Genomic DNA, 15,088 nt, shown 5'->3' with positions numbered 1-15,088 from the left:
AGACACCTGACAGCTACACTCTATGCCTACATGTGAGTGTGTCTGGAAAAAGGAAAGGGCATCTGACAGCCTCGATAATGTCATCAAAAACAAAGCGTTTTGAAAATCTCTTACTCTGTGTATTGAGGAGGCAAAGAAGTAGAGGGGGGGACGCTCTGAACTTGAGTCGCCCCAAGGGCACCAGCGTGCAAGGCTGGAGGAAAGGGGCCCAATCAGCTCGACTGTCTCGTGCAGGGGGACAGCGCTGTGGGTGCTGCCATGCTTGCACCACCTCCTGCTCAGCCTGCATCTACCGGCACCAAGTGCGGCTCAACAGCTCGTTGTCCCGGAAGCAACCAAACCAGCAAGATGAGGCACTCCACTTCAGAAACAGGAAAGCATCACTTCCATGTCTAAAGGTTCCCACCCCAGAGAACAGTTAACATGTAGAGATTCCAGCACTTACAAGTCGGGAGAGATATTTGAGTCTCCACAGTAATTAATCCCTGAGAGTTTCTGTTGGCCAATGTTATCTTCAGAATTCTCCATGTATCATTTTAATAAATCTATTAGACATCTGACTAATTTTGGTACATGTCCTAGGGACTAAGTCAGAGACAAGAAGCTTTGTTGCAGGGAAGCTCCCATCTCTGCTCTTTATCACTTTCCCTGTCCTCTCAGGAAAGCTCCCTGTCCTCTCAAGGGCCACTGACCCTTGAGCAGCTGAGACCAGAAAAGAGAAAAACCATTTAAGAGTGTGCTCCTCCCTGTAATGGTCCACTGGGAGCAGGGGTAAGGACCCCTAACCACTACCTGCAGGAGTTCTTGGTGATTCTTCTTAAACATATGTGCCCCCCAAAACATTCAAATAAATGCCTTCTAGAAATTAGATGTTTCTATTTCCGGGAACCACATTTTGTGTGTAACTCCACTGACTATTGAGTTGCTTTATGACTGTCTGCTTTCATGCCGGTCTCCTCAACAATAACTGTAACATATTAATGATCCAGGAGAAAAACTGTCTCTGTATTCCTGTAGGCCTGACTGTTAGTACATGATTGATGAATATCTATCTGTTGGAGACATAGATAGAGACTATGACAATATAGAGACATATTTAAGACTGAAGGCTTTGAAAGCGGACATTCTTCAGATTAAAGGATACCCTTGGTCACATGAGATAATGTGTGGAAGCAGTGGTGGAAGGGAATTTGGAGTAATTCTTCTATAAAAAAGAACACTGTGAAAACTTTAACATAAATTAATTATCAGGAATTAAAGTAATATAAACAATCATTCTTCTTTAAAAGCAGATTTCTGCTTAATCACACTTAATTCTTAATTACACTGCAAAAAGTAACTGATGAATCTTATAGTTCTTAATTTTAATCTTACATAAAGTTATGTTTTGTCAGGATAATCTGAGGGCAAACAGAGGATGCATCTTAGAATTAATGAGCTCTTATAGTTAATAATTAAGCTTATCTTCAAAACCAAACTCATTAATTAAACTCAATATTTTCTAAGACAAATTATTATTATTTCAGGAAGATTAGTGACAATGAAATTAGACGTGAAATACAAATTCAGTCTATAACTGAACAAGAATTGAGACAATAATGAACTCAATAATAAAATAAAAAACCTCTACTGACCCGAGAAGTTTATATTTGTCTATTTATATTAGTCACTATCAGTTATATATATATAAACCTCTAATGTTATTAAAAACAAAAAGATCTTGTTTTCTACCATTATCATCCATATCCGAAGTCAAAAGTCTGAGGGTTTTAGATTTCGCTCCCATCTCATCACCCTGAGATCTAGTTTTCAACAGAGAATCCATATACATCACTCCTATTTGACAAAATATATGCAGAAATGCAAAACTGGTGTAAAATATTTTGTACTGTCATGCACTTTCCTCAACAGGTCATGTACCTGTGGACATTTAATTCTCATTTTTTAAAAAAGGTTTATCCTAGGGCTAAATTCATACTGTCACCTATTATTTGAATAGTGCAAAGAAAAGGGAGTTTTCTTTTGAACAGGGACATTTTTTTTGACTAGAAAAGTATAGACAAATATCCCCAACATAGATGTTAATTTTTTTTTAATGCTATAACAATCCTAATTAATCTCACAAAGTCACTTCTGAGCCCTTATGCATAAGTGTGAAGCTGGCAGCCATAATTCCCAACTCCGGACCTTCTGTCTCGGGCCAGATTCCTCTGTGTACACCCTCCACAGGCCACTCATCTGGCTCCCCTGCCAGGCTGACTCTGTAGTGTTGACTGCCTGATGAGGGCAATCTCAACCCTGAGCCAGGAAGTTGAAAGCATACCTTCCTATCTAGAGCAGAGAGCTCTGCAAAAACAAGTGTTTTCCTCCCATTACATTTCCTATGAAGTTTTATAAGGATAAAACATGAACAGACAGACATTTGCTACCCTAGCACAGTAATGAACAATTCCTAAAGTTCTAACCTAGTGTTCAGATGATGTCCAGGATCCTTTCACCTCCTTGATATTAAGAAAAGAGAACACTATCAGTGATATTTGGCAGGGGGTCAACTGTTCCCCGAGATATTCTTACCTCCTCTCTCCCTGCCCCTGCCCCATTCTAAATTCTCCTACTCAGCTTACAAACTTTCTCCAGTTGATCTGCCATCAGTAGTCAAATTGGAATGATGAATTAATTGAATCTCATAAATGAGTTAATACTTAATTTCCTGTGTTGCTCCTCCTAGGAGTAAATGCATCTCAAATTTCTCTGAGGAAGAGAAAAATGCTTAACCCAAACAAGCCCACAGTGTCAACAATACAGGAAAGGGAACTGGGGATTTCAAAAGGCCGGGGACTGCTGGAATTCAATGTTAACCTTCAGTTTCAGTTTTTTAACTTGTTTAAGAAGATGCCGGACTAGATGAAATCCTTTTTGACTCAGACATTCTTTTCTTCTTCAAAACACTGTACATCCAGTTAAATTTGGGAAGTGTGGTTCTAAGATGATTTCAGGTAGAGCACTTCAGATGATTGACAAATCACACTATAAAGGTTATAGTCTACTCCATTTGTCTAACAAGATCAGTCATAATTAGTCTTAAAAATTAATTAATCTTCCTTCTTCCATCTTGGTCCTGTTAATAATTTTGTCTTCACTTAGGCTTAAAATGAACACCTGAAACACAATTGTAGGGATATTTGCTTTCAAGATGATGGAATAAAGGCCTTTCTCATCCCTTCACCTCTTGAAAATTACCCCCCTAAACAACACAGATAACAAAAAACACAAATTTCATCTTCCATGAGATCAGAAGTACTACAATATATGAAAAAGACATAAGTCAGAAAAATGGTGAGTGATTTGACAGAGAGAAGGAAGGTCCAACCAGAGTGTTTGTAACAAAAAGCAAGCTGGTCCACCCAATACCAGAAAAGACTTGGAAATTAAAGGCAAAAGAAATCCCACAAGAGACAGGGCAGGAGCCTAAAATGGAGGAATGAGTTAAAATTTTGTATAAATGGTACATAGTAACCCTGCCCCTAGATTGCTGACCTCCAACTGATATGATTAAGTGACAATGCTCCCACATCCCCATAAGAAATATAAGATATCAAATCTCTGGAGAAATAGTAACAGAGATTCTCTAAATGTGGAGATACCAGGCCCAGGGGAGGCTAGGACCCAAGAACAGGGGGATCCCTGGCCAGTTCAAGAATATTAACAGCCAGGTTTAGTATCTCCTAATCAATAACCTCAGATATGTACTCTTGCCTGGAAAATCCCATGGACGGAGGAGCCTGGTAGGCTGCAGTCCACTGGGTCGCTAAGAGTCGGACACGACTGAGCGATTTCACTTTCACTTTCATGCACTGGAGAAGGAAATGGCAACCCACTCCAGTACTCTTACCTAGAGAATTCCAGGGATGGGAGAGCCCAGTGGGCTGCCGTCTATGGGGTCACACAGAGTCAGACACGATTGACGTGACTTAGCAGCAGCAGCAGCATGCAGATGACACCACCCTTATGGCAGAAAGTGAAGAGGAACTAAAAAGCCTCTTGAGGAAAGTGAAAGTGGAGAGTGAAAAAGTTGGCTTAAAGCTCAACATTCAGAAAATGATGATCATGGCATCCAGTCCCATCAATTCATGGGAAATAGATGGGGAAACAGTGGAAACAGTGTCAGACTTTATTTTTTGGGGCTCCAAAATCACTGCAGATGGTGACTGCAGCCATGAAATTAAAAGACGTTTACTCTTTGGAAGAAAAGTTATGACCAACCTAGACAGCATATTCAAAAGCAGAGACATTACTTTGCCAACTAAGGTCCGTCTAGTCAAGGCTATGGTTTTTCCAGTGGTCATGTATGGATGTGAGAGTTGGACTGTGAAGAAGGCTGAGCGCCAAAGAATTGATGCATTTGAACTGTGGTGTTGGAGAAGACTCTTGAGAATCCCTTGGACTGCAAGGAGATCCAACCAGCCCATTCTGAAGGAGATCAGTCCTGGGATTTCTTTGGAAGGAATGATGCTAAAGCTGAAACTCCAGTACTTTGGCCACCTCATCTGAAGAGTTGACTCACTGGAAAAGACTCTGATGCTGGGAGGGATTGGGGGCAGGAGAAGAAGGGGACGACAGAGGATGAGATGGCTGGATGGCATCACGGACTCGATGGACGTGAGTCTGAGTGAACTCTGGGAGTTGGTGATGGACAGGGAGGCCTGGCGTGCTGCGATTCATGGGGTCGCAAAGAGTCAGACACGACTGAGTGACTGAACTGAACTGAATCCTTTTTGCCTTGAGAAATTTTTTTAAAAAGAAATATTTCATCTCTGAAATAAAGACAGAATGCTATAACAAAGAAATACTCATTAGACAAAAAGAGCTCTTAGAGATTAAAAATATGATAGACAAAACTGAAAAAAAAAACAGTGAAAGTTGGGAAATATAGTCAAGGAAATATCTCACAAAGAACAGAAAAGATAATCACTGGAAAATATGGTAGAAGAGATACAAAAACTAGGGGATCAGTCTAGGAGATCCAAAGTCCAAATAACAGAAATTCCAGAAAGAAAGAAAAAATATGAAAATAGTGCATAGGAATAATAAAAGGAATAATACAAGAAAACCTCTCCAAACCAAAGGGCATAATATCCATATACTGAAAGGGTTCATCAATGAAGCATTCACTGAATTAAAAAAGACTCGTATCAAGGCATCGTTTAGACATTTCAGAACAACACTAATGAAGAGCTCAATCTAAAAGCTTCCTGACGGGGGAAAAAAAAAAAAAAGGATTAAAAACGACAAACAAACCAAGTCAGAGGCTTTTAGAAGGGATGTCTCCAGAAAAAACACACAGAGACTAAAGGATTTAGCTGAAGAGGAAAGAACAAGATAGAGAAAATACGCCAAGAAAAACAACTAATTATAAAAGAAAAGAAATGTAATTATACTGTACTACTTGACTCTGCAGTGAATAATAATTACATGATCAAAATAATGAATTATTAACCACAGATTGTGATAAATCATGTGATGGAGGATGGGGGAGAATTAAAGTTATAAGTGAGTGAAATTTTCACCTGAGAATACTGATGCTATCTAAAACACATGAATAACAAGAATGCGATACTTAAAGGAGCTGTAAGTGTAATGAAACGGAGGGGACAGGAAGAAAAAAGGAAAAAAACCAGGGAACTGTCATGGGCTTGCTGTTGATCTTATAAGCATTTTTTTTTTAGCATTAAGTTTTAAAACTGTATTCATGCATTACTTTGATACTATACAAAAATAATTTTGGACTTCCTAGGTGGCGCTAGTGGAGATACAAGAGAGGGGAGTTTGATCCCTGGGTCAGGAAGATACCCTGGAGACGGAAATGGCAACCACTCCAGTTTTTTTGCCTGCAGAATCCCACGAACAGAGGAGCCTGGCTAGCAGTCCATAGGGTCACAAAGAGTCTGACACGTCTAAAGTGAAGTAAGCAAGCAAGCAAGAATAATTTACAAAAAAAAACAGCAAAATGACTCTATCTTATACACAGTGAAATTACTACTCTATGGGATAAACTAAAAATACAACTCAAAATTTCAGATTATTAAAGGTCTCAAGTCTAATATTCATTGGAAGGACTGATGCTTGAAGCTGAAGCTCCAATACTTTGGCTACCTGATACAAAGAGCCAACTCACTGGAAAAGACGCTGATGCTGGGAAAGATTAAAGGCTGGAGATGGGGACCACAGAGAATCTGAGATGGTTGGATGGCATCACTGACTCAATGGACATTAGTCTGAGCAAGCTCCAAGAGATGGTGAAGGACAGAGAAGCCTGGCATGCTACAGCCCATGGGGACACAAAGAGTCGGACATGACTGATCGACTGAACAACAACAAATCTAATGTTGTGCTGTGCTGTTCTTGAATATTATAACTGAAGAGAAACCTGCCTCTTCCTTAACAATGCTAGTCCAACTTTGGTCCTTAAAGTCCAAATTTCTCTCTCTGGAGATTCTACAGTGACTTGGCAAATCTCTGATTTCCACTGCAGTGGTGGGAAGGACATTCTACTTCCAGTCAGGAACCCAAGCCAACAGGTACAACATTGTTCTCAATCCCACAGCAAAGCTAAGCCTAGGTTTAAAGATTGTCATGGGCCAGCACCACAGAAACTAACATTCAAGTAGATAATCTGAGTTACAAGGCACTGTGTGATCATCTTCAAATCTCCTATCAGACAAAGTTGAGCATCAGACACTCTGGTATTTTTTAAATCTCCTAATCACCCTGTGGCTTTATTTTATATAATTTTCAAAATAAAGATTGCATATATTTATGGTATATAATAATAGAATTTGATATACATACACAGTGGGCCCTTGAACAACATGGATTTGAACTGCGCAGGTCCGTTTGTACACATTTTTTTAAAAAGTATATTGGAAAACGATTTGGAGATTTGTGACAATGTGAAAAAAAAAAACTTTGCTGAACTCTGTAGCTTGGAAATACTGAAAAAACTAAGAAAAAGTTAGGTATGTCATGAAAGCATAAGATGTATATAAATACTAGTCTATCCCTTAAGTGGGCATAAGATGAGTGATATTTAATTACAATATGCTTAAATAATTAAATAATATACTTTCAATATGTTTAATAAAAATAATTTTAATTTTGTTACTGCCTTATAACTCTGCTTTCAAAGAATTACATTATCATATAGTATGCCCCTGTCTCTCTCCCTTCCTCTCTTCCAACTGGAGAAACTGCAACAACTTATCACCACAGGTAAGTGGTTTTTAAAAAAAAATCATGTTTCCAATACTGTATTATGAAGATGGCGCAGTAATATTGTATGCCATAAAAATTTTGCAATGGTTCATTCTTTAGCCAATAGGCAGGGCTGCTGTGAAGCAGCTGTATCAATTATATCAGGCTACCCTAAAAGCAATCACACTGCTGCTTCTTTGTTATCAATACAGGAATCATTACACCTGCAAATAAATATGAATTTTTTTCACATTATTTTTTCACTTTTGATATCCAGTGTTAGTAATACATAGAACGTCTACAGTATTTTGTGTCATATAAGACAACACTGTTGTAGGTACTGATAGATGATTAATTTTGTAAACAGATGACATAAGCATGGTGTCAATACATACAGTGCAATACTGTAAATATAAATTTTCCTTATGATTTAAAAAAATAATTTATTTTTAATTGAAGTATAATTGCTTTATAATTTTGTGTTTGTTTCTACCATATAACAACATGAATCAGCCACAGATACACGTAAGTCCCCTTCCTCTTGAACCTCCCTCCCACCTCCAACCCCATCTCAACTCTCTAGGTTACCATAAAGTGTAACCCTGGATCATACAGTAAATTTCCACTGGCTATCTAATTTTACACATGGTAATGTATATGTTTCAATGCTACTCTCTCAATTCGTCCCACCCTTTTCTTCCCCACCTGTATCCACAAGTCTGTTCCCTATGTCTGTGGCTCCATTGCTGCCCTGCAAGTAGGTTTATCGGTACCACCTTTCTATTAACAGATTCCATATATTTGCATTAATATACAATATTTGTCTTTCTCTCATTTATTTCACTCTGCATAATAGGCTCTTTCTTGATAACATCTTCTTGCTCTAACTCACGCTACTGAAGAATGCGTGCTTGTGTGTGTGTGCTCAGTGACTCAGTCATGTCCAACTTTGGTGACCCCAGGGGCTGTAGCCCTCCAGACTCCTCTGTCCATGGAATTTTTCAGGCAAGAAATCTAGAGTGGGTTACGCATTTCCTTCTCCAGGGGATCTTCCTGACCCAGGGATTGAACTAGCATCTCCTGCATTGTCAGGCAGATTCTTTACCACTGCAGCATCTATTGAAGAATACAATTATATAATAAAAAAAACATACAAAATATGTATATTTTGTACACATAAACAATGTCTATGTTATCTGCAAGGCTCTGGTCAACAGTAGGCTATACTAAGTTTCAGGGGGAGTCAAAAGTTATACATGGATTTTAGACTGGGCAGGGCAGGAGGTTAGTGCTCCTAACCTCTGTGTTATTCAAGAGTCAACTGTACAATAGAGAAATGATTACTACAGGCAAGGTAATTAACACATCTAGCTCCTCACATAGTTATCTTTGGGGTGTGTATTAATGAGAAACCCTGAAATCTAACCTCTTAGCAAATAGCCAAAATACGGAAACAAAGTGTCATAGACTATGAATGGAAAAAGAAACAGTGGTATATATGCATGCAATGCAGTATTATTTTGCCTCAACAAAGGAGATACTGCAATTTATGACATGGGTGAACCTGAAGACATTAGGCTAAGTGAAATAAGCCAGGCACAGAAAAAAAAAAAAAAACCGGCATGACCCCATTTATATGTGGAATCTTAAAAGTCAAATACATAGAAGCAGAGAGTAGAACCATAGTTACCAAGGGCTGGAAGGTGGGAAAATTGGGGAGATGTTGGTCAAAGGGTACAAAGTTGCAGTTATGCAGGACAAATAAGCCTGGAGATCTTATGCAGAGTGTGGGGACTATAGTTAATAATACTCTATAGAATACAGATGCTCTGTAATTGATTTACTAATTAATCTTTAGAAACTGACTTGACTTCACTATGTATCAATTTCCTCATTTGCCAAATGATAAAACCTGCTTTAAAGAGGTGTGATTCAAGTTAATTCATATAAATGACAGCATGAGGTATTACATAAATACAAATTACAGCTTTTATTATGACAAATTTTTGGCAGCACGTCTTCAAGAAAAACTAAACAGAATCTTTTCTTCTTTTTTTTTTAAGTATGTTCATTGCTTTTCTTTTTTTTTTTTTTTTTTTTTGGTCTAGCTGCTTGCAAGTCTTAGTTCTCAGACCAGGAATTTAACTAGGGCCACAGCAATGAAAGCACTGAGTCCTAACCACTGGACCACCAAGAAATTCCCCACAATCTTCTCTTGCAGAAGCCTTTTCTCTTAAAGATAATGGTGCTGAGAAATCTAATGGTTTCGTGCATGTACAAAAAAGTGTAAAGTGTAAGGGATGAGTCTTCTTACTAAACGTAGACTCACAAAGTTTCTCTCTCTCTCTCTCTCTCTTTTTTTTTTTAATTGGCCAAGCTATTCAGCTTGTTCCCCAACTAGGTACCGAACACTGGCCCTTGACAGTAAATCCTAACCACTGGGCCGCTAGGTAATTCCCACAAAGTTTCTCTCTTGATTTACCAAGTGTTCGCCAACTGTGGGTCAATTCTTCCCTTTTCATTTTACTTTTAAACTTTTTATTTTATATTGGAGGATAGCTGATTAACAATAGCTGTGATAGTTTCAGGTGGACAACAAAGGACCTTAACCTTACTATTCTTCCCTTTTCCTGAAACTCTCTCTCGGCAGCCTTGCTTTTGTACCACCTGCTGCTTCATCTTTTTCTGTGTCTTTTGCTTGCTACTCTTTCTTTTTGCCCCTCTAAACAAAGAAATTTCCCTCAGAAAACTAACTCAGGCTTCCTTTGTTTTTCTCTTTGCACTCCTTCCTTGGGCAATATCATGAATTTACACAACTTGAAACCAATTCCCATCAGACAGCAGACCCTCAAATTCTCTCAAGCTTTAAACTTGCATTCCTTTCTTCCTGTTTGATATGTATTTGAAAATTATCTGAAAAGTCAGATCATTTAGTTTCTTTTTTTTCAACAATGACATCATGATCTTATTCATCCACATCAAAATCACAAAGTCACCTCTGACCCTGCTTTCTCTTTAAATGCCTCATGGATGGGCAAATTCCCATAGATTCTTTCTGGGTATCCCCGCTTCCTATCTCTCCCCATTCCATCCCACCAGTCCTACACTATCACAGATCCTAATCTCAGCCTGGAAAGCTACAGTAGTTTTTTAAGGTATTTACTTACATTCTGCCAATTGCCACTTCAATCCATCCCCTTCTCAGAGTGACTTGGATCAAACCTTTGCTGCTCTGAAGCAATCAATGACTCCCTATTGCCTCTCCTTGACATACAAGATCCTGTACATGAATGCCCCAAACTAACACATCCAGCTAAATCTCACTGCTCTCTTTCACACAATCTATGTTTCAATAAAACTTAATATTCCCTGGACATCCGGGGCACTTTGGAATAGGGGTGGAGTGGGGTAGAGTGCTTGAATTAACTGCCCACTCTCTTTCTGCCTCTGATCTTATTTACCTTTTCAGGCTCATAAAAGGTTTTCTTGATTTCTCCATAATCTTATGTTGTCCATTTCCTCTTGGCACTTGACTCTGCAGAGCTCTCTCCTTGTATGTATGTATTTATGCGCTCATTCTACTCTAATAGCATAATTATTTATCCCGGCTTCATTTACACCTCTCCCTTACGAGATTTTAAACTCCTTGAGTGCAGTAAAGTTGTCATACTCATCTTTGTGGCTTGCTGTACCTAGTCTGAACTTTGCACATGTAAATGTTTAAGGAATGTCTTCAGATTAAAACTCACAAGAACTGACTTCAAATGCTTTTGGAGTTCATTAAATATTTTTTAAAACTTTCAGACTGAATTAATCATGCAAACAGTATACTCCTTGATCCTAGGTTTGCAAACAATTGGGAAAAGGGAAGTCTTGGCTTGAATCAATGGCTCTATCAAGAGTTTTATCAAAGGATAATTTTTTAAAAAAAAAATTCTTGCTAGTGATATAGCAGATGACACTATTCCCCCTGATTCAGTCTATTTAAAATTCCCAAATGGAATACTGGAGCATGGAGCAGTGAAATGAGCAAAAGGGTTATGTCAAGGAATCTTTTTGGTAAAAGTGGGAGTCTACCCTCAGCATCCCTCTGACTGTTAAATTTGGCTGTTCTATTCTGGTCATTCTGAAAATGACCCTGGGGCTTTGACAGACTGGATATCCGTCTCCAATTCCGTCCTGGGGCTGTGTTCACTGTCTGAGCTATTAAACTGTGGCCATATTCCACTCAAAGTTGGAATAAACAGATAATCTCTGCTACAAATATCAAGTTAGTCTCTGCTATTACCAAGTTACAGGCCTGGAAAAAACATGAAGAGCTTGCGGCTCTACCTTCAGAAGGAACGTATATTAATACGTATCTCCGTCACATGACAGTCTTTTCAGCCGCTTTACAAAGTAAATATACAACATTTACCTGTTGAGTTATGTAAAGTCAGCAGATAGCCAAGAAAGATGTTCTATTATCAGTTAGACCGCAAGTCTACATTAGAATTTGTCCTAGCGCTTTGTGTGATTGACCTCAAACTTCAAAAAGCAAAGTGTGTAATCTTTGCTTCGCCCTACTTTCTCAGATAAGCGCGCTCTGGTGTCCCATTTAGTGTGGATTTAAGACAAAAGAAAAATAATTAAAGAATCAAGAAACTGAGTTGGGTTCTAAAAACCAGACTGGCAAAAGGGAATATGGACAATGTCTTAAAACCTTAGGGAGGTGGGGAACAGAGCTGGCCGGGGCTTTAATCTCAAAGAACCTACCTTCCCTCCATTTCCTGGGCCATTTCCACTCCAGGCTAATCTTCAGCAATAACTGAACCACGTTGGGATGCGTCGCTCATTTAAAATCAGAAACCTTTCCCAGCCACTGAGTTCTCCTTTTAATTAGGCCGGTCCAGCCGAGTTAGGAGCGGACACTGACCAGCTCAGCCTTGCACACTATCCTGCCGGGTCGAGGTCGCCCCACAGGCTTCACACCGTAGCTGTGTGCAGCTCGCGGGCAGCAGGGGGCGCTGCGGAACCTCCGTCCCTTGCCCGGAGAACCCCTTCCCCGGCCCAAGTGGTTAGTGCCGCCCGCAAAGACTGGCCCCAAGGTCTCTACCTATCTGTGCGCTCTTCCTAAAAAGACAGTAAACCCTGCTAAACGTCCAAGGTACGTGACAAAAGAAACAGAGAGCATGCACCCTAGAAAACTAACCAGTCTCTTCATCCTCTCTGCGTCTCAGAGAGGCTGTTTCCAAGATTTGGAAATTAAGAAAAGTTGTTCTTGCTCAGGCATTAAAGCGCGGACCTCTACCTTCCTTTAAAAAAGGAACAGTTACTGACCCTGAGCCTCCTGGGAACTCCAACCAAGTAGCTCTAAGGCGGTTCCCGCGGCGCCCCGCGCTCACTCTCCCCCGGGAGACCCGCCGGCTTCGGCTCCAGGTTAGCCCCGACTGTGAATGGACGGTCGGGAAAAAAGGCGTCCGGGCAGACCTTCCACCCACACACTCTGTACCACACACCGTCCGCTCCCTTCTCCCCACGGCCGGAAGCGTCGGAAGAGACTCAGGTTCCCGGGGTGGCTCCACGCTGAACGCCGGGGCCTAAGCACACCGTCCCCTTCTCTGACCTGCCGGGGGCAGTTCGGGGACCCCGGGGAACATTTTCCGCGAGGCCCCCAGCCCACTGGCGGCTGTGCGCGCATCCTCGCTTGGAGGAGAGCGGGCGTCTGCTTACTGGACAGCGTGTCTGGCGTCCGTTGTTTCCATCCGCGGGGCTGGTCCGTGCGCTGGAGCCGGGACAGAGACCCCAGCCACGCCTTCGGGCGTCCCCGGAGTCCCTCCACAGAGCAGGACCAAGAGAGGCGAGACCCCAGCTTAGGTCTACCGCCCACCCGAGTTGCCCCGAATAGGACTGCCACGGAGGGTGGACTTTGGCGGTCCGGGGCACAGCGCGGGGCTGCCGGGGCGCGCCTGCCCGCCCCCCCCGCCCGAGGCACGGGCCGCGGGCCAGCCTGGTACTCACATGTCGGGCCCCGGCGAGAAGGGCGGCGGGCAGTAGGCGCGCGGTCCCCGCTGCGGGGGCGCCGAGCGCGGCTCTAGTCCCCCGTTGACGCCCCTCCAGCCCCGCCGGCGGCGCTGCGGCTCCGCGCCTTCGTCCTCGCCCTCCTCCTCCTCCTCCTCCGGCGCGGGGAAGGTCACCCTCGCTTGCTCCTTGCACTTCCTGACCTTGCTGGACATCGCGCCGGCCGCGGTCCGAGCGCGAGGATGCCGGCCGCCGGCCTCGGTCTCCACCGCCGCCGAGGCGCGTTCTCCCCGCGGCGCCTTTTCCCCACCTCCAGCGGGCCCCGGGCGGCCCCGGGCGGGGAGGCAGGAAGAGAGACCCGCGCAGCCGAAGACCGAGCAGTTAGAGGCGGGAACCAAAGCCGGGTCGCCGGCGCGCACCTTCAAACCGCGGGGGCAGCAGCCGCGCCCGTGGCCGCGAGGAGGAAGCTCTGGGCCGAGCGGGGCGCGAGTGCTGGGAAACGCTCTCCTGCCCCGCGGCGCCTGCGGCTGCGGTGCCTCCGCGCCCGTCTCCTGTCTCCGACAGCATCACTTGCTAGGACAGTACCGCGGCTGAGGGCGAAGGAAGAGAGGGGGAGGGAGGAAGGGAGGGAGGGAGAGGAGGGGAAGAATCAATTCCTTATCAGACAGCGAGAACTGGAGAGGAAAGCCGACATCAGCAGGCAGGGCATAAAGAAATCAGAGAAACTTCCCTCCCTAATCTCTCCTTTCTCTCCCAAAAGAGCCCTGTTCCCTTTAGACATACAGGTTTCCCAAGGAAGGGGGAAAGGAAATAGTCTGGCTTGTTAATTTTCCTGCAATTGTATTTACCCTAGTCAGCTTTATATTTCTTTGAAGAGGCACATTTGTTCGTTGTGTTATTCACTCTAAAACTTAGTTGAACCTACTGAGGTTTTAGTACATTCCCCTGAGTGCTAAGAATGGTAATGTTTTAATCGTGCAGAATGCTTCAGGTAAGTTTTTTGTTTGTTTGTTTTTTAATGAATCTCAAAACATCTAACAAGATTTATATACTTTCCAAGAAATATTTTCTGAAAAAATTAAAAGTATCCTTTTTAAAACGTAAAAATTGCCTTTAAAAAGATTCAAGAACAGTATTTCTTCTGGGAGAAAAAGCCTCATGGGATTTTAGGCAGAAGGAATTTTAAGGATCAAGAAATTTATCCCTTTAGAAATAAGAAATATTATTTTAGAATATTATTAGAATTATATAAAATTAATATTACTAATTATTATATATAATTAATATTATTAAATAATATAGAAGAGTATTATTTTAGAACTAAGAAAACTGAGCCCTAGTGAGACTGAGTAAACTACTCAAGATAGGTAATAGAAAACTCAGAGCTAGGCAAGTGTATTTTCCAAAGCTTTCTAGTGCCTCAAATAAACACTTTCCAGCAAGTCCAACTTAGAAGAATCACAAATGTACCAGATATGCTATGATGAAATAAGATACTCATTTTTACCTGTATCCAATTACACTATATTTTTTAAAGAAAGCTTATTCTCAAATTTAAACAAAATACAAGGAAATTTAGCTCTTTTGAATTATAGTCTTAAAAAGTAGATAATATATTGTGTGTTTTATTAAGATGATAACGTCTGTATGTTTAAGGAAGCAATGGTATTTATATTTATTTATACATCTGGTACAGAAAAAATAAATACTGCCTAGTGTCTTACAGTTGGAAGCACCTTTCCCATACTAGCACATATAGAAGTAGAAGTGTTAAAATCGTCATAGTGCAAGTTTTTAGACCCCTGCAGTATTTCTAAAGCAGGACTGCTTTCTGCAC

General features: G+C 41.5%; 1 protein-coding gene across 21 annotated transcripts in view; it reads right to left on the bottom strand.

Annotated features, from left to right (window-relative positions):
* The window catches only part of TRPC3 (transient receptor potential cation channel subfamily C member 3), a 75,516-nt gene extending 61,690 nt beyond the window's left edge, over positions 1 to 13,826 (bottom strand). For 7 of the 21 annotated variants that reach the window (XM_060401068.1, XM_027956324.3, XM_027956325.3 and 4 more), the window contains exon 1: positions 13,252 to 13,826. In XM_060401068.1, the coding sequence (XP_060257051.1) occupies positions 13,252 to 13,466 (215 nt within the window). In that variant the 5' untranslated portion in view covers positions 13,467 to 13,826. The other 14 variants (XM_060401072.1, XM_060401076.1, XM_060401080.1 and 11 more) reach the window with 11 other exon arrangements.
* Positions 13,827 to 15,088: the final 1,262 nt, after the last annotated feature.

Source organism: Ovis aries, chromosome 17, assembly GCF_016772045.2.
Source record: "Ovis aries strain OAR_USU_Benz2616 breed Rambouillet chromosome 17, ARS-UI_Ramb_v3.0, whole genome shotgun sequence".
NCBI classification, from domain to species: Eukaryota; Metazoa; Chordata; class Mammalia; order Artiodactyla; family Bovidae; genus Ovis; species Ovis aries.
The sequence above is the reverse complement of the archived record's forward strand: the minus strand, read 5'-3'. Positions and strand labels throughout refer to the sequence as shown.